At 35.5% G+C, this 26989-nt stretch overlaps 3 protein-coding genes across 9 annotated transcripts; 1 reads left to right on the forward strand and 2 right to left on the reverse strand.

Annotated features, from left to right (window-relative positions):
* Positions 1 to 457: 457 nt before the first annotated feature.
* On the forward strand, positions 458 to 14511 carry LOC136805226 (microcephalin-like). Of its 4 annotated transcripts, XR_010846363.1 has the most exons (18): positions 458 to 798; positions 940 to 1025; positions 1139 to 1174; positions 1351 to 1585; positions 1771 to 1833; positions 2051 to 2094; positions 2250 to 2355; positions 2555 to 2635; positions 2807 to 3481; positions 3621 to 4582; positions 5006 to 5043; positions 5155 to 5317; positions 6115 to 6192; positions 7202 to 7342; positions 7675 to 7771; positions 8848 to 8955; positions 11195 to 11302; positions 13568 to 14511. XR_010846363.1 is itself a non-coding variant. In XM_067061802.1 (17 exons), the coding sequence occupies exons 1-16, from the start codon at positions 534 to 536 to the stop codon at positions 8931 to 8933; spliced, it is 3156 nt and encodes a 1051-aa protein (XP_066917903.1). In that variant the 5' UTR covers positions 458 to 533; the 3' UTR covers positions 8934 to 8955; positions 11195 to 12138. The 4 variants fall into 4 exon arrangements, 3 of the variants coding, with proteins under 3 accessions (XP_066917903.1, XP_066917902.1, XP_066917904.1); XM_067061802.1 differs by lacking the exon at positions 13568 to 14511 and having other exon boundaries at positions 11195 to 12138; XM_067061801.1 differs by lacking the exons at positions 11195 to 11302; positions 13568 to 14511 and having other exon boundaries at positions 8848 to 9753.
* Positions 12383 to 19435, reverse strand: LOC136805227 (uncharacterized). Of its 3 annotated transcripts, none has more exons than XM_067061805.1 (3): positions 19155 to 19435; positions 15824 to 17593; positions 12383 to 13068 (listed from the first exon to the last, which is right to left on the reverse strand). In XM_067061805.1, exons 1-3 carry the CDS (start codon positions 19198 to 19200, stop codon positions 12980 to 12982), a joined length of 1905 nt encoding a protein of 634 aa, XP_066917906.1. In that variant the 5' UTR covers positions 19201 to 19435; the 3' UTR covers positions 12383 to 12979. The 3 variants fall into 3 exon arrangements, with proteins under 3 accessions (XP_066917906.1, XP_066917905.1, XP_066917907.1); XM_067061804.1 differs by lacking the exon at positions 12383 to 13068 and adding an exon at positions 14757 to 15442 and having other exon boundaries at positions 19155 to 19434; XM_067061806.1 differs by lacking the exons at positions 12383 to 13068; positions 19155 to 19435 and adding exons at positions 14757 to 15442; positions 17885 to 18413.
* A 1468-nt stretch (positions 19436 to 20903) lies between these two features.
* Positions 20904 to 26870, reverse strand: LOC136805229 (uncharacterized). Of its 2 annotated transcripts, none has more exons than XM_067061807.1 (3): positions 26741 to 26870; positions 23979 to 25700; positions 20904 to 21156 (listed from the first exon to the last, which is right to left on the reverse strand). In XM_067061807.1, the coding sequence occupies exons 1-3, from the start codon at positions 26826 to 26828 to the stop codon at positions 21062 to 21064; spliced, it is 1905 nt and encodes a 634-aa protein (XP_066917908.1). In that variant the 5' UTR covers positions 26829 to 26870; the 3' UTR covers positions 20904 to 21061. The 2 variants fall into 2 exon arrangements, with proteins under 2 accessions (XP_066917908.1, XP_066917909.1); XM_067061808.1 differs by lacking the exon at positions 26741 to 26870 and adding an exon at positions 26493 to 26559.
* Positions 26871 to 26989: the final 119 nt, after the last annotated feature.

Below are 26989 nucleotides of genomic sequence, written 5' to 3' on the forward strand. Positions count from 1 at the left end.
TAAATCTGTTGTTCTGCTGTCCGAAATCATTTTTCGCATATACTGTAAATTTGTGAATGCCGTCATACCTTGTCTAAATCCGCCATGCATCTCTGGTCTGCATGGTAGTTACAAGTAGTTAGAGTGATTTTTTTTTATATAAACATTTTAAAGACCAGATAGTTGCTATGACGAATTGGACAAGGTATGTCGCTATTACACAAAGTTACAGTATCTCAGGTGAAGTGTTAATAATTTTTTTTTTCATTAGATATATCTTTCTGCAAACTTTCATGTTTCAACTGTCTACCATTTGTCTGCAAGTTGCCAACCCAAGTCTCTCAAGCATTTTTTAAACATTTAATGTTTTGGGTGTATATTGACTTGCTGAAAATACCCAATTTGAGTGTTTCCAACAACTTCCAAGAGTTTCTTCTATATTGTGTAAATATATATTGTATATTGAAAAAATAGATTTTGTTCTCTCTTACAGCTCAGAAACAAATTTAATGTTGCACAGATGAGGCATATTTTTGTATGTTGTCGTTTTGAGGATGGATGTTGGTCGAAATAATGACTCATTTAATACGTTCACTGAAAACCTTAACGAACTATGCTTGAAGACTCCAGAACAGAAAAAGATTTTAAAAACAGGCACCACACAGCCAAAGACAGCAAATAAAGTGACTTTTGAGCCAGCCCCGGGAACTTTTAACATTACGTTTGATACAAGTGATAGCGAGAGTGATGAAGATCTAGACCTGAATGCTATTGTCAACCAAACAACATCACCAAAGTCTCCAGAAAAACCATTGGCAGGTATATTGTTTATCTGATCAGAATTTGCTTTTAGATAAAAACAAAGTTCTTCAAGGTGAATGAGAAACAATAAAGTTGTTTTGTCTTTGCAATAAAGTTGTCAATAATTTTAGAATATGAATAATTCCCTTTTATATTTAGGAGTAACTGTTTTCGTGGATGTAAGAGCAGAAAATGAAAACAGATCCAAAGCTATTTCCAGAGAGCTAGAAAGGCTAGGTGCCACAGTAAGTATTATAAGATTCTTTTATGATTTGTCTGGGAACTATTAAAAACTTATTCTTTTTTGTATCTTTCATTTGAATGTGACTACGCTAACAAAGTGCAAAAAATTTTTTAGGTATCAGAAAAGATCAGCAGCAATATCACCCATGTGGTAAGTTTTGCTTTATTCTGCTATTCAAAGTGTCATTATGAACTTAACTCTCATTATTCTCGTTAGAGATCATCGATAATTTATATTTTCCAATGTTCAAAGTGTTCATTATTCTCTTTAGACATCATCAATAATTTTATGCTCCTTGTATCAATATTTTCATATTTTCCAATCAGGTTTTCAAAGATGGTCGAAAAGGGACTCTTTCTCAATTGAAGAAGTTTCCTCATATCCACACTGTGTCAGTACTTTGGGTGGATGCTTGCAAGACCATTGGATGCAAGGTGAACGAGGCTTTGTATCCTGCTCGTCACCCTGATGTGGAGAACGACGGTGTTCTTCCAGCGAAGGTAAAAAGAGTCAAGTCGTTGCAACCGAAAACTTTCGAAGAAGATGTCAATAACAGTGCAAGTAAGCGTCTTGATATCACACAATGTTTATGTTGTAATTTGGGAGTGGAAGTTTCTTGATAATTGGTTTTTTTTTTGTATGCAGTAAGACTCTTTGAAAAACACTGAATTAATATTTCCAAGAATGTATTATTGTGAGAAAGCTCGAAATTCGTGATTCACTTTATTCACTGTTTATCTTTTCAGAAAAAGAAGATAGAAAAAGAAAAAGGTTGAAAAAGTTGAATAAAGACTATGGCACACCAACAGGTACCGTTAAAAATCCACTCATCTTTTATTTTCCTTGAAGAATACTATATCTTTTTACTCTTCTAGAATACCCTTGCACATGCTAAGTTGATGAGATGAAGATATTTTAAATTAAATTGAAATTCGCTCTGCTTATTTGTTGTTATTGAGCACTTTATTGACAAGTTGGTTTAATTCTTCATTACTAACTCTGAAACATACAAAATTTTTCTTTTAGATCAAGTAATATGTCTTGACAGCCAGGAATACATCAAAAGCTCAGTAAGTGTGTGCTCTTTTAATAAGCAATTCTTATTTTAACAAGAACCATTTTTGATATGCTCCACATTTAGAATTTCAAAAGAAAGTCTTTAGTTCCGAGGAGTCAAATGAAAGAAGTAAAGTATGCAACTAATAATGATATGTTATTGTTTTAGGATTTGCACAAGCTTGTGGCCACACCTTTAGCGATACCAGACACACCTTGGATAATCAATTACATCAATGGTACAGAAAACGAGAGTTCAAAAGTATCTCCAGATGGTAAGCAGCGAACTTGGTTCATTTACAACCAGCATTTTTTGCTGATCCACTTTGTAAGAAAACCCAGTTGTTTTCTGAAGAGCTTTTTATATTCTATATTATCCATAAAAAAATTCTAAGGCGTTATTGTAGGTGAAAATACACAAAAATTTGAGCCTTTCTTAAAAGCAACACAACCTAGCCTTTATTCTTTTTGCAGCTCTTTGCACCAAGCTTGGGTTTGATGACGCGAATAGTGAAAACCCAATGGATCAAGATGTTCAATGCAAATTAAACTTCGGTAAGAATTATTCTCTTTGTGTTATGTATGTCTTTATTGTCTGTAAAATTGAATGTTTGTTTTAAAATGACTAACAAGAATTTTCAACTTGCAAAAATAAAATAAATAAAATCATTATACAGAGCAATCTCTGGGAACACTCATTGAATCAAATTTTTCTTTCGCCAACAGAGGATGCTTTGTTGAAACCGGAGAAGCAAAATTCTTGCATGATTAGTATTGGAAGTTCACCTACAAAAAAGTTTACTCCCTTGAAAAACAAGAATCTACCGAGGACGCCCAAAACTAGAACACCCACTGCTACTATATCAAGGAAGGAACACTTGACGAAAACATGTAAAGATTCAACGCCAGCTAGATCCACTCCTTCAACCTTTAAACAGACGGGCAATTATGAAAACAAAGAAAATACTAAAAACTCGACAAATCTTTCCAATTCTGTACCAAAAATAACGAAATCCATTACTAGCACATCCAAAGAACGAAAGAAATCCCGCACGAAGTCTGCAAGTCGTGATCATAAAAAGACTGAAATCACTTCTAATAAAAACGCAGAAACAGTCAACGGCTCTAGTAATGATAACCTTCAACACAAGAAAGACGAGTCTGACCGAGAAAGTGAACAAAGTCAAGCCGAAAACGATAATTGTGTCGACCAAGGCGAGGCTATGGAGATTGAAGCTTCAAGTCCTTTGAAGCGAGTATCTCCAAATAAGGAAATGGCTGAAGAGACATTGGTTGAGGGACAGCGAAAAAAGAAAAAGAAGAAACTGATGTCTAAAACACAATTTTCGCTACCTCAAGAAAAGCTCATCAGTCCAGCACTTAAAGGTTCTTCGAATAAAGGTATGTCAGATATCTCTCAATTTTAGCGTATTTAAGACTGGGTTCTTTATCTGCATTAGACTCTCGTTCGATTTTCTCAGTTAAAATGTCCGTCTTTGATTTGCTTAATATAATCTAAAGGAGTTTGTTTCCATTTCAGAGACGAAAGAGCCTGTAAAAACCAAGAAGAAACAACAAGCTTCATCAAGCAATCTCAACAGTCGACCTAATACTTTTACTGTGCTACAAAATTTGGAGAATAGCAAGAAAACAACCTCACAGGAAACTGTTACTGTGATATCCTCTTCGAAGCAATCACGGAATATTGACAATGCAGATATCTCAAAAGCGTACACCTCTTTCATTGAAGACAATGTGCTACCCAACAAAGTGAAAGAAAAAATAATTTCGTCCAGTCCAGCTGCTTCTATCATACATGAAGAACCGAAAGTTGAACGGCGTCGATCGAAACGTTTAACTGAGCTACGGCGCTCCTCTATTGATTTCAAAGTCACGAAGAAATTTCGTAAATTAAAGGCAGAAGCAGAGAAATCTGTTCAACCAGCTCTCACAGAGGATCGCGTTCCTGAAGAATTTTCGTTGACCAATGACGAGCCAATGGATTTGAACCTTAGTTTTGTACACGATGAGAACGAAGGGCTGATCTGCACTTCACAAAATAGTGGAACCATCATACGTATCGATGATCTGCCGAGTGATGCCATACAAACCCCTGATAACGATGTCGAATGTGAGATCCCACTTGGTGAAAAGAATGATGAGGAAGCACCGAGAGAAATGGAAACGACAACAGGAGAAATTGACTCGGGAATATCTGACAGTGAAGAAATAAACGATGATGAGGTGTTCCCACCACATAATGAGGAGCCTAAAATCACACAACCGCCACATGTTAAAAAATCTACGAAGAGATCAAATATCAGCTCGAAGAGTAAATCGATAACGAGCGTGGTTTCTCCGAAGAAGAAAACATCGACAAGCAACCGTTCCATCAATACCACTTCCAACCGTTCCTTCAATACTACTTCCAATCGATCCATTAATACTACCTCCAATCAATCTATTAACAGGACGCTGAATAGAACGTCTTCCTCCAAAAAGGTAATACTAACCTCGCTTTCTTTGAACTTTAGTGAAAATTCGATGACATTTATACTGTTGTTATTCTAAGATTTACTGCTGTGTTCGGGGAAGATGAGCGAAAGAGTTCATCGATGGGCTTGTCAAGCCAATCACTAGTTAAAACAGTACGAGTAAGGTAAACAGCGTGACTATTTTGTCACTCATCACGAATCACGCTTGAACATCTACATGATTCAAATGTAAATGTAGCACAAGCTGACACCAGTATAACAAAAACGAACCTGGCATCAATATTTAAATTGAAATCGACGAGAAAACTCTTTTTCACAAGATTAATAATATCATTCGATAAAACATACAAAAATTAGTTTACTTTAATTCCCCGTATAGACGGTATTATATTGAAAGGGGCTGACTATTCTCTATTCATTTTAATTTTAGTTCAAAAATTCAATCGTCTGCACAAGCCTCCATTTCAGGTAACGTTACGGTTTTCTTGCCATTTATTCTAAATTTTTCAAGGTTTTTAAGATACGATAAAGAACCGCTTCGTCTCAAGAACTTTGAACGTTTACTTCTTGATGTTTTAGTGAGCAAGATTTTGCGAAAGGGGCGATCAAAAACTTGAAAGAGTATCAGTTGAAGAAGAATGTGGCGCCAGACACAAGTCATGTCATTGCTGGTAGCGGTCGGAGAACCTTGAATATCTTGCATGGAATCACTCAAGGGTGCTGGATATTATCGCCTAAATGGGTATGTCATTATTTAATACATATTTAATTATTTCCATAACTCAAGTGATATTGAACATTGGACTGGTCTGACGTCATTTTATTGTGAGTACAAACTTGTACAATGTAATAAACAAACAAAGTGATCAAAATAATGCGTGCTTAGCTTGTACTACAACCCTTGCTCATTCAAAATTACGATTCGTTTTACATATATAGTCAATGAACCGGCTGACTGAAATGTGCGTTCTTTCATTTTGTTACCATCAGTACTGATTTTCCGATCAGCATGCGAAGTCTCAGAATACTGTAATGGGATAAACTTTCGCGGGGATTAAATTTCGCGGATTTCGCGAAATTAAGTCCCAATGGAAATTTAGAAGGGCCTCATCCGCGAAATATTTTTTAAACAAAACTTAAAATATGTCAAATAAATAATATTTGAATGGTTACTTGCATCAACGAGGCGCTAATAATGTGTACTTCAACAACCAACATGCAAGATTTGACAGTAAAAATCGCAAAATCGTGAAAATAATGCCACCCAATAGTGCCGCCCGCGAAATTAAGTCCCCGCGAAATTTTTGAATTTCGCGGATAAGCCCAACCGCGAAATTTAATCCCCGTGAAAGTTTATCCCATTAAAGTAATTCATCAACCTCCACCCGTCAGTCATGTCCCAAGGCACAAGTTTTGGGTTAATCATAATCTTTCTACCGATGACGAATTTCGCCATGTATACTGGGCCACAATCGAGGGTGTACAATTTAAAAGACCTCAATCTGTAAAAAGATTAAAGCATCACCTTAATTTTTCTAGATATCTGATTCTTACGAAGCTGGTTGTTGGTTGGCTGAGGAAGATTACGAAATGCATAAAGATTTTCCTGCTGCTAAGGTAGATGATCTCCCACATCGTTGAAAAGATATTTGAATGTATACAAGAAAAGTCATTGTCTGAAAGTATCACAGGGGGGGGGTCAAGCAGTTAGTACAAGACATCATGCCGGTTAGTACCGTGGTGGTATACCTACAAAATTTTCAAAAATCAGTTAGTACTTGATGGTACTAAGTGACTGCTAGGGTGGTGTCAAGTAAAAAATCTAGGAAAACAGTTAGTACAAATGAATACTAAGTGCTACTTTTTTACCTTTTCTAGAAAAATATTAAAAATAAATACTAAAAGCAATCAGGGAAATCCCCCTCCATAAGAGAAATCAAAGAACCTAAGACATTTAAGTCTTCCCCTTTAAAGTTTGTTTGGTATTACCCTTTAGTTAAACACTATATCAGGGGAATTCCCTAACTATAGATTGATAAATAAAAGAAAAAAGTCAGTTGATTTTCCCCTGTAGAACATTGAAGCTACTATTTTCTTGACTTAGATCAATTTTGAAATTGTAAAAGTTCGTAATCTTGTTCTTTATAAATCATGAAAAAGTATTTTTTTCTGCCTTGATTGAACGCTACATATTATGTTTTATGTTTTTGGTTTACGGTGTTTCATTATTGTATCAATTGAGAAGTACTTCGTTATTTGAAACTCTTGTACATATATCGCTGTACAGCGTTGTGTTAAAATAAAATTTTTGATTCATTTTAATTCATCATACCAAATCAATAACTGTTTCAAAACAATTTTGGGAACATGGTTTGACAAAAAGTAAATATCACACTCTCGTTTGATAGGTTTTAAGGGGTGGTCCTTAGTGAATTTCCTTTGAAATCACTTAGTATATTTCATACGAACTGTCAAAGGGTGGTGGTGTGGCCTCTTTCCTCCAAAGAATCACTTAGTAGGCATGATGTCTTGTACTAACTGCTTGACCCCCCCCCTGAGTATCACTTCTTGAAACATTTATATTCTTAATTTGGTCTCATTCTAATTCGTTTCTTAATATTTGCAGGTGTCACGCTTAAATCACCAGCGCTATGGTAAAAGCCACTGTGGTCGTTTATTTGCGAAAGTACCGCGAATTTATTTGGCAGAAGTGACGAGCCCTCCTCACGAAGAGCTCATGAAACTGATCATCTCCTGTGGTGGACAGGTATGTAGCACTAGACCAAGGCCAGCTTTAAAACCGAGGACTTGATTAGGTTGTTGAAGCTTGTTGACTGAGATTTTGAAATAAAATGAAATATATCGAGGAGCGGTTGGTCACGGTCTACACGTGCTATTCTATAATTTGGATAGTATCATTTTTAAAGTTTATACAAAATACGAGGTTTGAAATGTGAATTCGTTGAACTATGAGTAAAACTCTCCTTTTACAATAAAACATTTAGAATTTAATTTGGTTTAATCGAAACGAAACTGCATCCTTAGGATTTTCTAATCATAACGACCATGGAACCATATCTTTCCTTCCTCTCGTTTCAGCTAACGAACGCTGTTCGAAAAGCTGGTCTTGCTATCGGTTTCATCAATTGTCGACGACATGAAAGTCTTAAAATTATCTCTGAAAAATGGATTCTAGGTAAACTGGCTGGTTTTTCATCCATTTATGATCAAAGCGTTTACCTTATCGGGGAAAACTTCATCGGGGAAAAGTGACGAAATTGCGGCCAAGTGACGAATATTTTTCCCCGACGAAAATTTTCCCCGACGAAAATTTTTCCCGACGAAGTTTTCCCCGATAAGGTATTTATTTACATTGAAAGCGGAGAAAGATTTTCTCTCTTTTTGTATTTTCACGCGCCTCAAAACCCATTACACTTGCAAAGACTTTAACTTAATTAAATGAACAGCTGAAGGGGTCTTTCTATCAAGTTTGAACCTCTGTGCTACTTTAGTTTAATTTTCGTTGGGATGAGATTTCACGGTTGAGCTCATCTGCGAATTTTTTAGATCTCGCAAGGACTTATTTCGCGGATGTTACTTTTGGGAGGCAATATTTTCACGATTTTGTGGCTTTTACTGCCAAATCATACATGTTTGTTGTTCTCAACCTCAGTTGAGCTAGAATCTGACAATGTCTGTATGTATGTCTGTATGTCCATCCAAAAACTTTGGGGCAGCCTAGAGACTTCAAAAATTGTTCGATTTGACTGAAATTTTGCACACTTGTTGTTCCTTGGGTGAATATCTGGGGGTGTTTTTTTCATTTTTCGAAAACTTTGATTTTTGGGGCCTGGAACGAGTTTTTCGCCAAAACGAGGCTAAAACTTGGGGCAGCCTGGAGACTTCAAAAATGAAAAATGAAGATAAAAACAACCCCAGGTATTCACCCAAGGAACAAGTGTACCAAATTTCAGCCAAAACGGACAAAGTTATAATATTTGCTACCTAATACTAAGTATTTGAAATGTTACAATTGGGCTTTCGAATAACAAAATATCTGAAGTTGAGCCCAGTGCGGCGCGCACGTTCGACTATTTGAAATACGCATTATTAGCGTTTCCTTGATGTCAGTAAACATTTAAAAAGAGTTTGTTTAAAAATATTTCGCGGATAAGGCCTTTTCAAATTTTCTGTGAGACCCTAATCCGCGAAATCTGCAAAATTTTATCCCATTAAAGTAAAAAATTTCCTTCGCACTTCTTCCTACCTCAGATACAATAACAAATGGACGACTGATGGCTTTGGACAAGTACTTAATCACCATTCCTTACCAAAGAGCAACAAGTCCTGATTATTAATGAACCGTGTATGTTTTTGTGTGTAAGTTTATTCGTCTCAATATTTTATTGGACCCTGGAAAATTTGTTTTCTTTTGCAGACAGTCTGACTGTCAAAATTTTATTTCTGATCAAAGATTTACATAGATTAGGGCATCGAAATTATCTACACATTACGAAATCTTTAATCGGATTGGTGTGTTTAAAATCTACTTTCCTTATCTTTTTTAATGATATTGAGGTCAGCTGATAGCCACCTTAAACTTGAGCGGGAAGTGATCTCAAAGGGCTGAACGTTTTTTTAAAATATCAACCTTACACTATCAGAAAAACCTAATGATAAGTGGATCACCCTTCAAATTTTATCGTGTTTTACCGGGGGAAATAAAATTCTAGGGTATGTAAGTGATGAAACTCTCCACACTCAATCTGTATCGAGTGGTGACATAGCTTATGGCTGTGTGACTTGATATTTCCCCCATCAAGATGAACCCTTTTGATTGGTTAGATATTGATATTACTGTATTCGTTTTAAAGAATACAATCTTTGGGACTGTCATTTAGGTGTCTTATTATTTACAATATTGATTTAGCAATGTTTAGAAAATTTACAAATTTAATCCAATATTTTTAGCTGACATGAATGAATGATAGGATGACAATTTAATATTTTTTTGTTTGTTTTTGGCACAATGATTTTATTTTCATCTCTGTACATAGTTAGTTAATACAGAATATTAATTACATTTTTAGTATTTATTCATTGTATTATATTTCATAAACAATTTCAAAAAAAGGTCTGATAATCACGTCAAAAGACAAACCGACAACTCACTGTCAATCATCTCTCTCTTTCTTACCTTCACTCATGTCGCCAATTTGAGCTGAAGAAAGACTCTTACATAACGTTTCGGTCTGATCTTTATTTATTTCAGAGTTCTTTTTTGATAAGTTTTGATACAATTTTTTTGATGCATTACGTCCTTAAACCTAGTTGTAAGTTTCATATCAAAAAATTGAATGAAAGTATATTTTTCCTGGTTCTTTTTAAATGATTTTCGGACATGATAATTTAATAAAAAAAGTCTTGAAATTTTGAAAAATGTGTCCATTCAAATATTTTTGCCATATAGAGAAATGACAGTCGATCTTGACACGCGTCACTTTTGACATTGTTTTCGACCCTTCAAAATGACATTCTTTATACTTGGTCGGGAATCAAAAGAAATTTTCAACCACTAATCTGATTTTCCTGGTCAAAATATAAATTGCTAATCTTATCATGTTACGATCGGTGATACATCCAAAAATAAGTACAAAATACCATTCACTTTCATAAGGCAGTGCTCCTGGTGCTTTTGCCACTAACCATATTAAGAAGAATTCAATCATCACAGAGGTTTTTGTGATCCCTTAGAATGTCAGATATTTTTCTAATAAAGAGAAATAATTTAATCTACCAAAGAATTAAATGTTTCAAATTATGTACAATTCTTTTAAATAAAATCTTCCTAGTTAATTAAGAAATCCACTACAAATTCTATTTTATCTTTACAACTTCAAATCTACTTTAAATTTACTGAAGATTTAGTTTAACAGATATTTCATATACTTCCCTCGAGTTTGTCCTTTTTATCTATCCTTTCCGTTTTCTTCATGTTTTGACTTCAAAACGTCCACTGGAAAACGTTGATCAAAGAGCGAGGTTTATGGAGACGTTGAAGTACACCAAACTTAAGAACGACAACACATGCATTCCAATTTGAAAATACAACTTGTAGCCTACAAAAGAAAAGAAGGAAAAGAAAAGAAATTTTTCGAAAATTTTCATTTTTGGGGCCTGGGGACGAGTTTTTCGCCAAAACGAGGCTAAAACTTGGGGCAGCCTGGAGACTTCAAAAATGAAAAATGAAGATAAAACAACCCCAGGTATTCACCCAAGGAACAAGTGTACCAAATTTCAGCCAAAACGGACAAAGTTATAATATTTGCTACCTAATACTAAGTATTTGAAATGTTACAACTGGGCTTTCGAATAACAAAATATCTGAAGTTGAGCCCAGTGCGGCGCGCACGTTCGACTATTTGAAATACGCATTATTAGCGTTTCCTTGATGTCAGTAAACATTTAAAAAGAAGTTTATTTGACATTTGTGGGTTTGTTTAAAAATATTTCGCGGATAAGGCATTTTCAAATTTTCTTTGAGACTCTAATCCGCGAAATCTGCAAAATTTTATCCTATTAAAGTAAATAATTTCCTTTGCACTTCTTCCTATCTCAGATACAATAACAAATGGACGACTGATGGCTTTGGACAAGTACTTAATCACCATTCCTTACCAAAGAGCAACAAGTCCTGATTATTAATGAACCGTGTATGTTTTTGTGTGTAAGTTTATTCGTCTCAATATTTTATTGGACCCTGGAAAATTAGTTTTCTTTTGCAGACAGTCTGACTGTCAAATTTTTTTTTCGGATCATAGATTTACATAGATTAGGGCATCGAAATTATCTACACATTACGAAATCTTTAATCGGATTGGTGTGTTTAAAATCTACTTTCCTTATCTTTTTTAATGATATTGAGGTCAACTGATAACCACCTTAAACTTGAGCGGGAAGTGATCTCAAAGGGCTGAACGGTTTTTAAAGTATTAACCTTACACTATCAGAAAAACCTAACGATAAGTGGATTTTTCTTCGATGTATTTACTGGTGACTTTGAGTTCCAATGGCCCACCCTTCAAATTTTATCGTGTTTTACCGGGGAAAATAAAATTCTAGGGTATGTAAGTGATGAAACTCTCCACACTCAATCTGTATCGAGTGGTGACATAGCTTATGGCTGTGTGACTTGATATTTCCCCCATCAAGATGAACCCTTTTGATTGGTTAGATATTGATATTACTGTATTCGTTTTAAAGAATACAATCTTTGGGACTGTCATTTAGGTGTCTTATTATTTACAATATTGATTTAGCAATGTTTAGAAATTTACAAATTTAATCCAATATTTTTAGCTGACATGAATGAATGATAGGATGACAATTTAATATTTTTTTGTTTGTTTTTGGCACAATGATTTTATTTTCATCTCTGTACATAGTTAATACAGAATATTAATTACATTTTTAGTATTTATTCATTGTATTATATTTCATAAACAATTTCAAAAAAAAGGTCTGATAATCACGTCAAAAGACAAACCGACAACTCACTGTCAATCATCCCTCTCTTTCATACCTTCACTCATGTCGCCAATTTGAGCTGAAGAAAGACTCTTACATAACTTCTCGGTCTGATCTTTATTTATTTCAGAGTTCTTTTTCGATAAGTTTTGATACAATTTTTTGATGCATTACGTCCTTAAACCTAGTTGTAAGTTTCATATCAAAAAATTGAATGAAAGTATATTTTTCCTGGTTCTTTTTAAATGATTTTCGGACATGATAAAAAGTCTTGAAATTTTGAAAAATGTGTCCATTCAAATATTTTTGCCATATAGAGAAATGACAGTCGATCTTGACACGCGTCACTTTTGACATTGTTTTCGACCCTTCAAAATGACATTCTTTATACTTGGTCGGGAATCAAAAGAAATTTTCAACCACTAATCTGATTTTCCTGGTCAAAATATAAATTGCTAATCTTATCATGTTACGATCGGTGATACATCCAAAAATAAGTACAAAATACCATTCACTTTCATAAGGCAGTGCTCCTGGTGCTTTTGCCACTAACCATATTAAGAAGAATTCAATCATCACAGAGGTTTTTGTGATCCCTTAGAATGTCAGATATTTTTCTAATAAAGAGAAATAATTTAATCTACCAAAGAATTAAATGTTTCAAATTATGTACAATTCTTTTAAATAAAATCTTCCTAGTTAATTAAGAAATCCACTACAAATTCTATTTTATCTTTACAACTTCAAATCTACTTTAAATTTACTGAAGATTTAGTTTAACAGATATTTCATATACTTCCCTCGAGTTTGTCCTTTTTATCTATCCTTTCCGTTTTCTTCATGTTTTGACTTCAAAACGTCCACTGGAAAACGTTGATCAAAGAGCGAGGTTTATGGAGACGTTGAAGTACACCAAACTTAAGAACGACAACACATGCATTCCAATTTGAAAATACAACTTGTAGCCTACAAAAGAAAAGAAGGAAAAGAAAAGAAATTTTCGAAAATTTTCATTTTTGGGGCCTGGGGACGAGTTTTTCGCCAAAACGAGGCTAAAACTTGGGGCAGCCTGGAGACTTCAAAAATGAAAAATGAAGATAAAACAACCCCAGGTATTCACCCAAGGAACAAGTGTACCAAATTTCAGCCAAAACGGACAAAGTTATAATATTTGCTACCTAATACTAAGTATTTGAAATGTTACAACTGGGCTTTCGAATAACAAAATATCTGAAGTTGAGCCCAGTGCGGCGCGCACGTTCGACTATTTGAAATACGCATTATTAGCGTTTCCTTGATGTCAGTAAACATTTAAAAAGAAGTTTATTTGACATTTGTGGGTTTGTTTAAAAATATTTCGCGGATAAGGCATTTTCAAATTTTCTTTGAGACTCTAATCCGCGAAATCTGCAAAATTTTATCCCATTAAAGTAAAAAATTTCCTTTGCACTTCTTCCTATCTCAGATACAATAACAAATGGACGACTGATGGCTTTGGACAAGTACTTAATCACCATTCCTTACCAAAGAGCAACAAGTCCTGATTATTAATGAACCGTGTATGTTTTTGTGTGTAAGTTTATTCGTCTCAATATTTTATTGGACCCTGGAAAATTAGTTTTCTTTTGCAGACAGTCTGACTGTCAAATTTTTTTTTCGGATCATAGATTTACATAGATTAGGGCATCGAAATTATCTACACATTACGAAATCTTTAATCGGATTGGTGTGTTTAAAATCTACTTTCCTTATCTTTTTTAATGATATTGAGGTCAACTGATAACCACCTTAAACTTGAGCGGGAAGTGATCTCAAAGGGCTGAACGGTTTTTAAAGTATTAACCTTACACTATCAGAAAAACCTAACGATAAGTGGATTTTTCTTCGATGTATTTACTGGTGACTTTGAGTTCCAATGGCCCACCCTTCAAATTTTATCGTGTTTTACCGGGGAAAATAAAATTCTAGGGTATGTAAGTGATGAAACTCTCCACACTCAATCTGTATCGAGTGGTGACATAGCTTATGGCTGTGTGACTTGATATTTCCCCCATCAAGATGAACCCTTTTGATTGGTTAGATATTGATATTACTGTATTCGTTTTAAAGAATACAATCTTTGGGACTGTCATTTAGGTGTCTTATTATTTACAATATTGATTTAGCAATGTTTAGAAATTTACAAATTTAATCCAATATTTTTAGCTGACATGAATGAATGATAGGATGACAATTTAATATTTTTTTGTTTGTTTTTGGCACAATGATTTTATTTTCATCTCTGTACATAGTTAATACAGAATATTAATTACATTTTTAGTATTTATTCATTGTATTATATTTCATAAACAATTTCAAAAAAAAGGTCTGATAATCACGTCAAAAGACAAACCGACAACTCACTGTCAATCATCCCTCTCTTTCATACCTTCACTCATGTCGCCAATTTGAGCTGAAGAAAGACTCTTACATAACTTCTCGGTCTGATCTTTATTTATTTCAGAGTTCTTTTTCGATAAGTTTTGATACAATTTTTTTGATGCATTACGTCCTTAAACCTAGTTGTAAGTTTCATATCAAAAAATTGAATGAAAGTATATTTTTCCTGGTTCTTTTTAAATGATTTTCGGACATGATAAAAAGTCTTGAAATTTTGAAAAATGTGTCCATTCAAATATTTTTGCCATATAGAGAAATGACAGTCGATCTTGACACGCGTCACTTTTGACATTGTTTTCGACCCTTCAAAATGACATTCTTTATACTTGGTCGGGAATCAAAAGAAATTTTCAACCACTAATCTGATTTTCCTGGTCAAAATATAAATTGCTAATCTTATCATGTTACGATCGGTGATACATCCAAAAATAAGTACAAAATACCATTCACTTTCATAAGGCAGTGCTCCTGGTGCTTTTGCCACTAACCATATTAAGAAGAATTCAATCATCACAGAGGTTTTTGTGATCCCTTAGAATGTCAGATATTTTTCTAATAAAGAGAAATAATTTAATCTACCAAAGAATTAAATGTTTCAAATTATGTACAATTCTTTTAAATAAAATCTTCCTAGTTAATTAAGAAATCCACTACAAATTCTATTTTATCTTTACAATTTCAAATCTACTTTAAATTTACTGAAGATTTAGTTTAAAAGATATTTCATAAACTTCCCTCGAGTTTGTCCTTTTTATCTATCCTTTCCGTTTTCTTCATGTTTTGACTTCAAAACGTCCACTGGAAAACGTTGATCAAAGAGCGAGGTTTATGGAGACGTTGAAGTACACCAAGCTGAAGAACGACAACACATGTATTCCAATTTGAAAATACAACTTGTAGCCTACAAAAGAAAAGAAGGAAGTGTAACGGTAAGAATATATTGTTCTGTTTTCTTTTAATTTGACTCGATATCAAAAGGGCACAGAATATTTCTATCCTCACCCTTACCAGAAACAAAATTTGAGATTTTTATCTTTCACCATTGGACTTGAGGAGATGACAGACAAAATACCGAGACAGAAGATTTGCACGCGTTTTTTTAATTTTATGGTCTGACAACTTTCTCTTGTCAGGGAACAAGGAAAATAAAACAACTATGAAATAACCTCTCTACTGTTAGCGCTTAGTTCATCAATTCTTATTGGATTGCCATTTTCCCTTCCCTTGATTGAGGTTCCTTATTTGAAGAATTGTTTAGACGATAGTCAAATAAGTTAATAACCTGTCGCTTCTGCTATGACATCCCACACATACCAAGTTGGTGCCCAAAGACAGACTGTGAACAATCCGCAAAAGAATTCCCAAAATGTTTTCCAATGAAGCTTCGTAGCCATCTCTTTGAATCGAAACAAAACCAAATGGTTCATAGAATGACAAAAAATAGCAATCAAAACGAGTCCTGGAATATCACTTGCGGTTTTAGTGAAAATTGATTCTGTTGCGAAATCGAACAATTTCCATGTTGTACTCCAGAACATTCCACCGAAGATATGAAGGAATACTTGTCGATGGTGGATAGTGTATATGTACGTCAAAATACTGATGAACAAGCATACCTTGCAGTGGTTGTAACGAAATTCAGTACCCGTTGTTGCATTCAAATCAAGTGAGTCCACTGAGTCTTTATCATCGAGCTCTTCAAAGTGCACACGTCTTCGGAAACTTGCTCGTCGCACGTGTTGCATGAAGCTTTCAGATGATGTTGACATCTCTTCAGTAGACGAGCCTCCAATCACGTCCAATGAAATATCACAGGCTGCTTCTGCAACGTCAGCATTTTCTTCTTTATTGTTGTCCTGTATATCCTTAAGATCTATGAAAAGGGTATTTGATTGTTCACTCAGTTTGTGCATCGGGATTTCATCTTCAACTTCAGTGTTAAGGAAATTCTTATTGTCGATGCCGATCATCGTTTGGTCTGGGAACGAGTTTCCGGCCTCGTTTTCGTGCTGCTCTTCTTCAATGATTTCAAACGAGGGGGCGTTCAAGAATGACATAGTGCTGATTTTTCTTTTATTCTTCTCGTTGAAGTCTAACTCAACACGTGACATTTTTCGCCCTTCTGTTGACTCGGTTGATTGTAAACTAGAGGTTGACGTTTTACAAGATGGTGGTGTACTGTCCTGATATACGGTTGACGCAACTGAGCTCATGTCCGAGTTCTTTGATGACTGTGAGGCTTTTCGTTGTGAATACAGGCTGTTGGTGCTGCTCGAACGATGAAGTTGTCCGGACATCTTACGTGCTGCGTATTGTGGAAGATCAAAACCAGAATTTAAAGGAGAAAATTTCCTTCTACTCTTCGTGGGTGGTGGTGGTGGAGGAGGAGGAACTGATGTTTGGGCTTCCTTAATCTCCATTTTGCTATTTCGAGTGTTGCTAGTTTTTTGATCGTCTTTCAACAACAAATTTTCAAAAACATGGAGACTGAACAAGCCATCCATTTCCTCCAGTTCGTCATACTTATAAATCTTGTGTGTTGGACACAAGTTGACTGCATTGTTTCTTTGTGTGAAGGCCAGGGTTATTCCTACAATCAGTTGAAAGATGACAGAGCTCAAGATCTTGTTGATATCGAAATGAAGGTGTAGCAAATCGACAACGTAGTCGAAAGTGGCGAACAATCCACGCCACACTTGAATGAACCCCACAACCACCATCCATATCATTAACGTCAACACCTTCTTCAAAACTTGAAACCGAATCGGTTTATTTCGGATGACCTCTTCTTCTGTTACAATGCATGCTGGATGTAAATGTTTGTCACGTGTTTCATAAAACTTATGACAAGTCTCGCGAAACAGTAATCGTTGGAGCAGGTAGTAGAGGTTGGCAGCTATGATCAACATGTAACCACGGACATACGATAGAGCACCGTCTGTAGTGATGTCCATAGGCCATAGATGATCTGCAATGTTCCATACTGTCCACCAGAAACAGATGTCCGCACATCCGATGTAAATATATTTGAACCAAATCCATGAACGGTAATCTGAAAAAGGTTGACAAAAACTTATTATTGAATTCATATGGATACAGGAATTTTTACACTCGGTCAAACTCTCTTCATTATTAAACCACATTGTTAAGTCGAAAAGTATGAAATCAAATCAAATGGGGTGCAATTTTTGACTGAGGACCTAGCCAATGTTTGCTAGCACAATTTACTTCTTCGATAGGTTTCCTTACGCTTTGGCTACATATCTTTTATTCAGGGAGAAAAGGGTGTTGAATTAGCTAATATTCTTGTACTTAATTAGATGTAAATTGACAGAGAACCCACCCATTTTTATCTTCGAAATTACCATGGTCTAGTGGCATGTCTCAAGAACGCATCCTACAGTATCTCTCCTGATTAATTAAAATCCATAAAATTGATGTGGAGATGTCATTAAGCAGAAACTGTGTAACGGCTTTATAAAGAAGGCTAGATGGGCAGTCTTCCTACTGAGGCTAAAGACGATTTTCATCTTAATCTTTTTAAATCTGAGAAAATCTCTCCAAAAAGCATCCCCGCCTTTTCTTGATGACTTCTTGGCATGAAAACAGCCTTTTTTCTTGCGTTCTTTCGTCAAACTCATGTTTTGAGGTACATTAACATTTCAAAGTATGAATGAACCTCTCATTTGAAAGACTATCAGACCCTATTTTTGACATCTGAATGAAAATTGAACGTCATTTGATGGTCTTATGACATGAGGGTGAAAGAAAGATGTTAGTTTAAAGAGAAATAAACCCCTTTGAGCGTTTTCGTCGGACCGATGATAATTAAGTGATTACCGGGGAACCATCTTGTAACTAAACACCCCATTAAACACGCATGTGTGATAGTTTAGAATTTGTATTCTCATTCAGTATACCTCATAAAAACAACGGTACAACTAGAAGTTGAAGTCCGGTAGTAAGATATTAGACATCCAACCAATTATCATTTATTTCCTGTGATTCCATTACGGTAGTATTAATTAATTGAATGTATAAATACTTTAATTTTCATTAAGTATCTCATTAAAGGCACCATGCATTAGATGAATGCCTCAAAACACTTCCTTATTCTCGCTGCAAGCTATCCTTCCGATATTCGAATCACTCTATGACTCTCATCTCCCCGATAAATGGGGCTGAAACAATATTTGAAATGTGACCCGTGTTCATCAAATATCGAAAGGTCGAAAAATTGAAAACATCACTGACTGACAAATTTTGTTTTTGCCGGTTCTTATAAAGTCACTGATCGGTGCAAAAGTACTCCACTTAAAATATCAAAATGTCAGCACCATTATAAGATATTTAAGAATCGATATTTACTAAGCCGATTTCGTGAGATGGAAGCATTACACACAGTCATTTATCAAAGTATAATCGCTGTAAAGAGAGTATACCCCCTATCTGAAATCAAGTTATCGAACGGTTTTATCATTTGATTTTTTGCTGAGAGGTGGTCAGATGGGACGCCTCTTTTCAATTTCCATCATAGATATGTTCACCATCAGAAAAATGTTCACCATCAGAAAAATGTTCACCGTCAGAAAAAGGGAAATTCACATTCCTACCTGTAGAAATTTTGATGTCAACATCGTTCTTTTTGGTCCCATGCATCTTGAGTTACCAGCTTCCAAAATACCGAATTTAATTTGAGATATTTTAAATTTTTGTTTTGATTTTTGATGCATTATACTATCTCATCTTGTTGAGAGACAAAAGATGACGTCACTTTTTATTCCTCTTCCCGGGCAACTATTTTATATAAATTTTATTTTTATAAAAAGATGACAGGGGCTGGACACACTCACTAGATAAAAAAGATTTCGTCAAAAAGAGGGAAATGTTCAAAACTTTAGGAGTGTTCGGTTCCGTATAAAAACCGTTTTTACATATCATTATAAGATAAAAGTCAGTGTTTTAACACCAATGACAATGTATAAGTGCCGTTAGTATCAAGAAATTGAATGAAAAGCTAGAGTTAGTTATATGAATCTGATTTTTGAACAAAAGTTTGGGACAAAAAGGGAAAAACTTCAAAGGGATAAAAAATGACGTTTGAAAAAGCGATGTGAATTATTGTATGAGGACCACATGGTGAGATTTGAATCGAACCGACCCACAATCCCAAACCAATCGCTTCTCCATGTATTAAAGTTTTTTTCATTTCGCACATTTCGCATACTCACAAACTTTGAAGTAAAAACCATCTGATAACAACAAAAAGTTTCTGAAGCTTGCAATCTGTTCTTTCCTATATTTGGCGTATCAAGCAGCTTATCAACCTCGTTCCCTGCGTATTATCAGCTTTTTGGGCATTCTCTGTCATCAATTAGTAACGTAAATAAAGCCTGGGATACCGTAATTTCTCTAATTTAATACGACCAAAAAAATAATTATTTTGGAGGTGTCGCACTAATAATAGGAGGATATAAATTGCTCTGAATCTGGAATCTTTTTATCGTACTAATAATTAGAGGAAAAACTTTGTAAAGGCGCGCTAAATTGGAGGAAAAATAAAAAAGACAATTTTTTTTATTTTTTCTATTTTTTGTTTTTGTTTCTGTTTTTTGTTTCTTTCTTTTTTAAGCTTTTTTCTAACCCATATTTTCTTCTCTTTTCAAACTCTTCCAACTTTTCACGTGTCATCTGCCTCATTTGGGCGAAAAGATCAGCGTTCTCAGTCTTTAAAAATCAGTTCGTACTATAATTAGAGGAAAATTTGAACTTTACCGTATTAAATTAGAGGAAAATCAAAAGTAGGTAAATGGGTGCTCGCACTAATAATTAGCGGATTTAAATTAGTTCAAAATGACGAAAATAATTTCCTCGCATTAATTAGAGGACGTATTAAATTAGAGAAATTACGGTACACGGGAACGAGATTGGCAGCTTATTTATCGCTGTACCTGGCGTTCTAAATTTATCTCGCTTTAAGGGTGAGATTATATTGGTCCATATTTCTAAAGTTCTTTACAGAAGGAAATCCCAAATTTACAATTACACCCCTCTCTCAGTGCCCCGGTAGAACTTTTTCCCTCAGTGGGGATGAAAATTTCTATCAAAATGCCAATGGGGATAGAAAATCTATTGTTTCCAGCTCGAAAATTCCAGTGGGGATGGTTTTTGAGTGCAATTTTTCACATTCAGTTTTCAATGGGGATAAAATCATAGAGCAATTTCGCAGTGGGGTTGAAATTGTAGGATGTTTTTTCCACCGGGGACGATTTTTTGGCCTATTTTTCCACCGGGAAAGAAACCGGGTCTGTGACACGGGTGTACAATTTCTTTCACTTATTACAAATAAAGGGCGCCAGTGTAGAAGTAGACTTAGCATTTTTGTACAATTGGCACTTTGTGGTTGCCTAATTTCTTTCAAATCATACCAACCAAGTAACATTAAATATCCTTTTAGCGCTAATTCAACAGTTTTTTCAAATGATTATATTATTTTCACAAACTAATATAAAAAGAAACATCACAAAGCAGTATTTATAGACAAACCAAGCAATGCTAACGGCAGGAATGCCAACACGTTCAAAGACCAACAAACTTCTTCCATATAACTTGCACCTATAAAAGAATAAATCAGAAATTCAAAGAAGTCCATTTTTTTCTTTACAATTACAATCTGAGAAACTACATTACACTTGTTCTTAGGTTCCAAATAAACGGATGGGGGTTCGAACTAAAATAAGAAAGTAAGATAAGGCACCACTAAACCTCTCAGAGTCAAGAACAAATTCAATGGAAAGATTAATTATTGAGTTGTTTATGTTGAAAGGTTGTCTAGTAGTAGGGGGAAATTTGTTAAATCGCTCGATTTTTTTAGTCAAAGCACTTGTTATACATTTTTTGAAAGCTAAGGGGTAGGGGAATCAAAATAACTTGGTTGCCAATTTTTTTTCGGACACTTTGGTGTGATTTTCGGACAAATACGACGGACGGTCTCAGGCAAAAATCATAGGGTGAGAAATCAATGAAAATTTTAGCTTGAGAAAACGGAGACCTGTTGTGTATTTTTGGAAAGCTCTCAAAAAATTAAGATTAGAGATATATTGCAAATATAGGTGATTTCTGTACCTCGAGATATTAACCCTTAAAAACAGTGTTTTTCAGACAGAAACAGCTGTTTTGTCCAGTTTTTGCGCTTTTGGAAGCTCAATATAGGTTCTGAAGTTTGTTGAACAAAAGATGTCTTGCCTGAGAGTAAATAGAGCAGTGCAAAAGAAAGTGTCGAGTGTTTTCGATGGAATTTGTCCTACACGCACAAAAGGATCTAAGGTGTCACGAAAACCGTGTCTAAATTTATGTTCATTGAGGTGACTAAATCCTTCTCGAATACGATCGAGATGGACCACACCCTGGTTGTCACAAGCTCCAAAAACAGGAAAGGTTTAGCCCTTAGAAACTTGAAGATTGCTTTTTTGAAGGTAGATACTGAAGGAAGATCTCTTATACTACCATCCAGAGTATTCCACTGTGATACACGTTTTTTTTTCTTTAGAAACACACTTTTAAGAAACATGAGGCTCAGAATGCCTAAAAACTAAGAAACATCTAAGAAACATGCTGAGGCTGAGAATGAGAAAATAACATTTTTTATTCGTTTTTTTTTTAATAACCTTCCAATCCAGCCTTCCATGAGGCTGATTATGTCAAAAAGTTTAGAAACATGTAAGAAACATTTAAGGCTCAAAAGGCCGATTTCTTAAGAAACATTGAGGCTGCTTGGTAAAACTAGTTTCTTAAAAAAAAAACGTGTATGCAGTAAGGATAAAAAGAATCTCGGAAGCGCTCAGTTCGAATATTAAGTGGATAAATAGGATTTCTTGTTCTTAGATTATCTAGTGCCGCAAGTCTTGCTAGTAAGTAGTTACGTAAATAAGAAGGGGCTAAATTTTCAAAATTAAAAAACGATCAGCAAGACTCTCGAGACCAAGTTCAGAATAAAGATTTTCTTAAAGACGCTCCACGAAAGCAGCCTGTTATAGCACAGCCGGTATTATATTGGATGGATTCAAGCTTACGCTCAAAATTCGAATTTCCGGGATGGTCGTATATGATATCCCCATAGTCTTAGTGTTGTCTAATGTAAGATTTATATAAGGTAAGCAGAGATTTTCTTGGTATATGTTTGCGAAGTCCTTTTTTATTTTCCGTCTGAATGGTGGCTGAACGAGAGTTCGGAGTCCAAAGGAAGACCTAGATGTTTCTGACATTCACCAGTTCTTATGTCAGCATTATTGAAAGATAAAACAGGAGCATTAGCAGGTAAGAGCCTTTTGGAAAAGTAAACTTCCACAGCTTGTTTTGTAGGATCAGGATTAAAAGACATCTTCCATTGACGAGCCCACTCACTTGTAAGATCTCTGTTTAGTTCCTCACTGCTCAAAAGTTGTTCAATCACTAACGAAAATAAAGATGTGTCATCAGCGAAGATCTTAGGCTTGTTCTCGAGATTGTTGGAAAGGTCGTTGATGTAGATTAGAAAAACAGTGGACCAAGAATTGAGCCTTGAGGAACTCCTGCCTTGATTTGTTTCCACTCAGAGGTCTTTCCATTCAAAACAACTCTCTGACACCTACTCGACAGAAAATTTCAAAAGGGAAAGCAAGGGACCAGTTACCCCATAAGACTGGAGTTTATAGATTAAATCTTCATTTCAGACTCGATCAAATGTCTTTGAGATATCAAGAAACACTCCCCTCTTGTCCAAAGGTGGATCAGCGTCAAACCCTGTAAAGATGTCATGCGTTATGGACAACAACTGAGAGACACAAGTATCACTCTCCCAAAAACTGGCACGGAGTAGAGAGATTGTTGCTTGCAAAATACTTGTAAAGTACATCGTAAATGCACTTTTTAAATACTTTGCTAAACACTGGAGAGACACTGGTCTGTAGTTTTTAGCAATGCTTTTCTCTCCCTTTTTATAAACAGGAACAACAGATAATAAGATAATAAGAGATTTACCGCAAATCCTAACCATACGTGTAGAAATATTGTCCTATCCATGAGCCTTGTTTCCGAGAAAAAAAAGGCTTTTCAAAATATTTCAGAACAAATATCTTTCCCGGAGTCTAATTGTTCATGAGGCCACCAATTGATTTTCGTGAGGCCGTGATAGGGACTTTTTTCTGGCGTGATTACGTGATTTGTAAATCTTTTCTTCGTGATTGCGTGATTAGAGGTCAAAACACGATCGTGATTTGAAAGATTTTTGAGCCGTGATGCTCGCTTCGGACTTTTTCAAAGGGATGCGTGTTATCCGAGTTTTTGCCGTTTTACGTGATCAGACTCATTCATCACGGGTGTGGTGAAGAAGGGATGAGATTTCGGGAAAAAATGCAGTGATTCAATGAATGTTGCGGAAGAAGTGCGCGTTAACTCACCTATAGAATTCAATAGCAAATCCCAAGCATACCAAGTAGGTGCCCAAAGACAGACTGTAAACAATCCACAAAAGAATTCCCAAAATGTTTTCCAATGAATTTTCGACGCCATCTCTTTGAACCGAAACAAAACCAAATGGTTCATAGAATGACAAAAAATGGCAATCAAAACAAGTCCTGGAATATCACTTGCGGTTTTAGTGAAAATAGATTCTGTTGCAAAATCGAACAATTTCCATGTTGTGCTCCAGAAAAGCCCACCAAAAATATGAAGGAAAACTTGTCGATGATGGATAGCATACAGCCAACCGAAAAACTTGATCATGTATCTTTCTCTCAGTGTTACTATATTATCCCTCTGTAAAAGATTTGGCACATGAGGTCTTTTGAGTGATGATGCTAATCGCTTTTTGGGATGAGAAGGTTGTTCAACCTTGGTTGTTGTTGTATGTAGAGATTGATCGGTTGCCATAGTGCTGGTCTTTATTTCATCATCTGATTGGTCCTTGGTTTCCAAGGCAGCCAGTTCCTCATCCGAGCTAGAATCACTCTGCAAAGCTTCCAACGCTCTGACATTGACACGGATTCCACCACCAGGCATGGCGTCAAAAGGGGATAAGTGGTTGCTCTTTCGCATTGCTTTATGGGTCTCTTGAGGTGCATCGTGAGTTGTGGACATTTTTCTCGTAAGTGGTGCAGATCGAGGCGTCACAAGGACGCTCGATATTTTACGACTTTTTTTTGTTTCCCTTGTATGCACTGATATCTTTCTAGATGATTGAAGGGAGATTTTCTTTGATGACGTCACTTTAGTCCCTTCTTCGAATTCCTGTTTTTCCAGTACAAGTTGGATCACCATTTTCCATGTGTTAACAGGATCAAAATTTTCACCTTCCTGTCGCAATGAAGATAGACTAGTACAAGACTGTTTGAACTTTTCTCGTAAACGGTTTCGTTGAAGTGCATTGATCAGTCGCGCGGTCGCAAATTCCACCACGTCAAAATCACCATCTGACAGACGGGAAGCTGAAAGGTTTGGTGTACCAGGTACATCAAGAAAGTTTGGGTTTTGTATTGTCTCACAGAAATGTTCAAGCACTTCGGGTGCTTGATGGCTTACTTCTGAAGGCTTCGGTTGACGAAAATTTCCGAAAAGATTCAAAAAGAATAAATGATCTGTAAAATATAACTCATCGTATTTGTACATTTTGTGTGTAGGGCAAAGATTGATGGCATTGTTTTTCTGTGTGAAAGCCAACGTCAAGGCCACAAACATTTGTGCTACAACACAACTCAAGATGGGATTCACTGAATACTTGGTGTGCAGCAAATCAATCAGGACTCCAAAAGTGGCGAACAAACCTCTCCATATTTGTATGAAACCAATAACTAGGATATAGATACAGATCGGAAAGGTCTTTTTGATGAGGCGAAATTTCAAACTCTTTTGTTGGTATACTCTCTTGTATGTCACGATAGCTGTCGGGTATACTGACCGATGATGAGTTTCCCAAAAGACGCTGAAAGTATCTTTGAATGCTACACGGAGAATCAAATACAAGAGATTGGCAAAAATGATGAGGCCATATCCACGTAGATAGGAGTAAAGACCATATGTTTGTATGGGACGGTAAAAATCCGACAGCAGCCAGACGGACCACCAAAAACCGATATCAGCACCTCCAATGTATATGTATTTCAACATCACCAATAAACGGTAATCTAAAAGCAAAAGTAACGAATAAAATGATCAAGTTTGGTTTAACAAACACCCCTTTTTCCTGATTCGACTCCCTCCTCACTGGAAAATTGATCGAAAAATCGATGCACTGAGAGAGTATATATATTCATCCTTGTTGAAAACTAAATAAGGCTCCCATCCCAAACGGGAAACAAAATCTTTTTCAGAAACCACTAAATTAGAAACCCCTGCCTATCAAAGATTTGTGATTTTCTTTTTGTTTTATCCCTATACTAGCAAAAAAATTCTAACAAGAATGACGATTAGGATAATGTTATTTTCGACTACTTGTTATAATAATCTACTGCTACTCCGAGTTTTGTAACTTGCTCCTTTCTCATATCCCCCTTGTTCATTCTGCAGGGTTTCCCACTGGTCAGGGAAACTTGGAAAAGTCAGGGAATATTTTGTTATGTCTTTCCAAGTCAGGGAATTCTGTTTTATAAATGCTTAAGATCAGAAGGCTTCTATCTAATCTAATAGTCTCTATTTTTCAAAATTTTCTGTGTCGCACCCAACCATGACGATTCCTTCCAGTTAATGAAAAATACACGACAACCAACTTCAAAAGACCTTGAATTGCTCAACTTTCAAAAAGAAATATCCTGCAACGTGAAAGTGTTGATGGTCGCAGGGAAAAACATGTCATTTTCCATTCAGAGTCAGGGAAAAATTACTTTAGCGTTTTTGTCAGGGAGACAAAAGTAAAAAGTCAGGGAAAATAATTGGTAATAGCTAGTGGGAACCCTGTCTGTGAATATTGAAATTTATACCTGATCGGAAAAAATCATAACGTTCACTCGATGATTCGCCCTTTCTGACCACCATCTTAGTTTATCATTGAACAATTTGAAAACTGGTAGAACAGAAGACATTTACACACAGTTTTTGATAGTTTGGTATTTGTTGATGTAGTAAGTTCACTCAAACATGTGAAAAAAGGGCGTTCAGTTATTAGTCTCGATTATTATCGATATTTCCCCCTTTCAACCCAACATGAGGAACAACAAAAAACACTCACTATTTTTGTAAACCTCTTTTGTTTCAAACAGGTCTTCAGTTTCATCTTGTTCGAATTCTATTTCTAAAAACTTGACGTCTTTTGTCATCTTGCAGTACACTATGTTTTGACCTCAATGCGAATAAATCTTTGAAAAAAAATTCCATGCGATTGATTTCGATTTCCCACGTATGGTGGAGAGTGTTGGTAGTGTGGCTGGTGGTTCAGAGATGAGCAATTGTTTTCTGTACTCCCCCTCCAAGTGATTTT

Source organism: Clytia hemisphaerica, unplaced genomic scaffold (assembly GCF_902728285.1).
Source record: "Clytia hemisphaerica strain Z4C2 unplaced genomic scaffold, Clytia hemisphaerica genome assembly, whole genome shotgun sequence".
NCBI classification, from domain to species: domain Eukaryota; kingdom Metazoa; phylum Cnidaria; class Hydrozoa; order Leptothecata; family Clytiidae; genus Clytia; species Clytia hemisphaerica.

Excerpts from the sequence above, each read along its gene's own strand:
- LOC136805226 (XM_067061802.1), top strand. The coding sequence starts at position 534 with ATGGATGTTGGTCGAAATAATGACTCATTTAATACGTTCACTGAAAAC. Across the intron at positions 1,586-1,770 it reads AGATGTCAATAACAGTGCAA|AAAAAGAAGATAGAAAAAGA; the intron begins GTAAGCGTCTTG and ends TTATCTTTTCAG. Across the intron at positions 2,636-2,806 it reads TCAATGCAAATTAAACTTCG|AGGATGCTTTGTTGAAACCG; the intron begins GTAAGAATTATT and ends TTTCGCCAACAG.
- LOC136805227 (XM_067061805.1), bottom strand. The coding sequence starts at position 19,200 with ATGCATGGGACCAAAAAGAACGATGTTGACATCAAAATTTCTACAG. Across the intron at positions 17,594-19,154 it reads TGACATCAAAATTTCTACAG|ATTACCGTTCATGGATTTGG; the intron begins GTAGGAATGTGA and ends AACCTTTTTCAG. Across the intron at positions 13,069-15,823 it reads TGTCATAGCAGAAGCGACAG|GCTACAAGTTGTATTTTCAA; the intron begins GTTATTAACTTA and ends TTTCTTTTGTAG.
- LOC136805229 (XM_067061807.1), bottom strand. The coding sequence starts at position 26,828 with ATGACAAAAGACGTCAAGTTTTTAGAAATAGAATTCGAACAAGATGAA. Across the intron at positions 25,701-26,740 it reads AAAAGAGGTTTACAAAAATA|ATTACCGTTTATTGGTGATG; the intron begins GTGAGTGTTTTT and ends TTTTGCTTTTAG. Across the intron at positions 21,157-23,978 it reads TTTGCTATTGAATTCTATAG|GTGCAAGTTATATGGAAGAA; the intron begins GTGAGTTAACGC and ends ATTCTTTTATAG.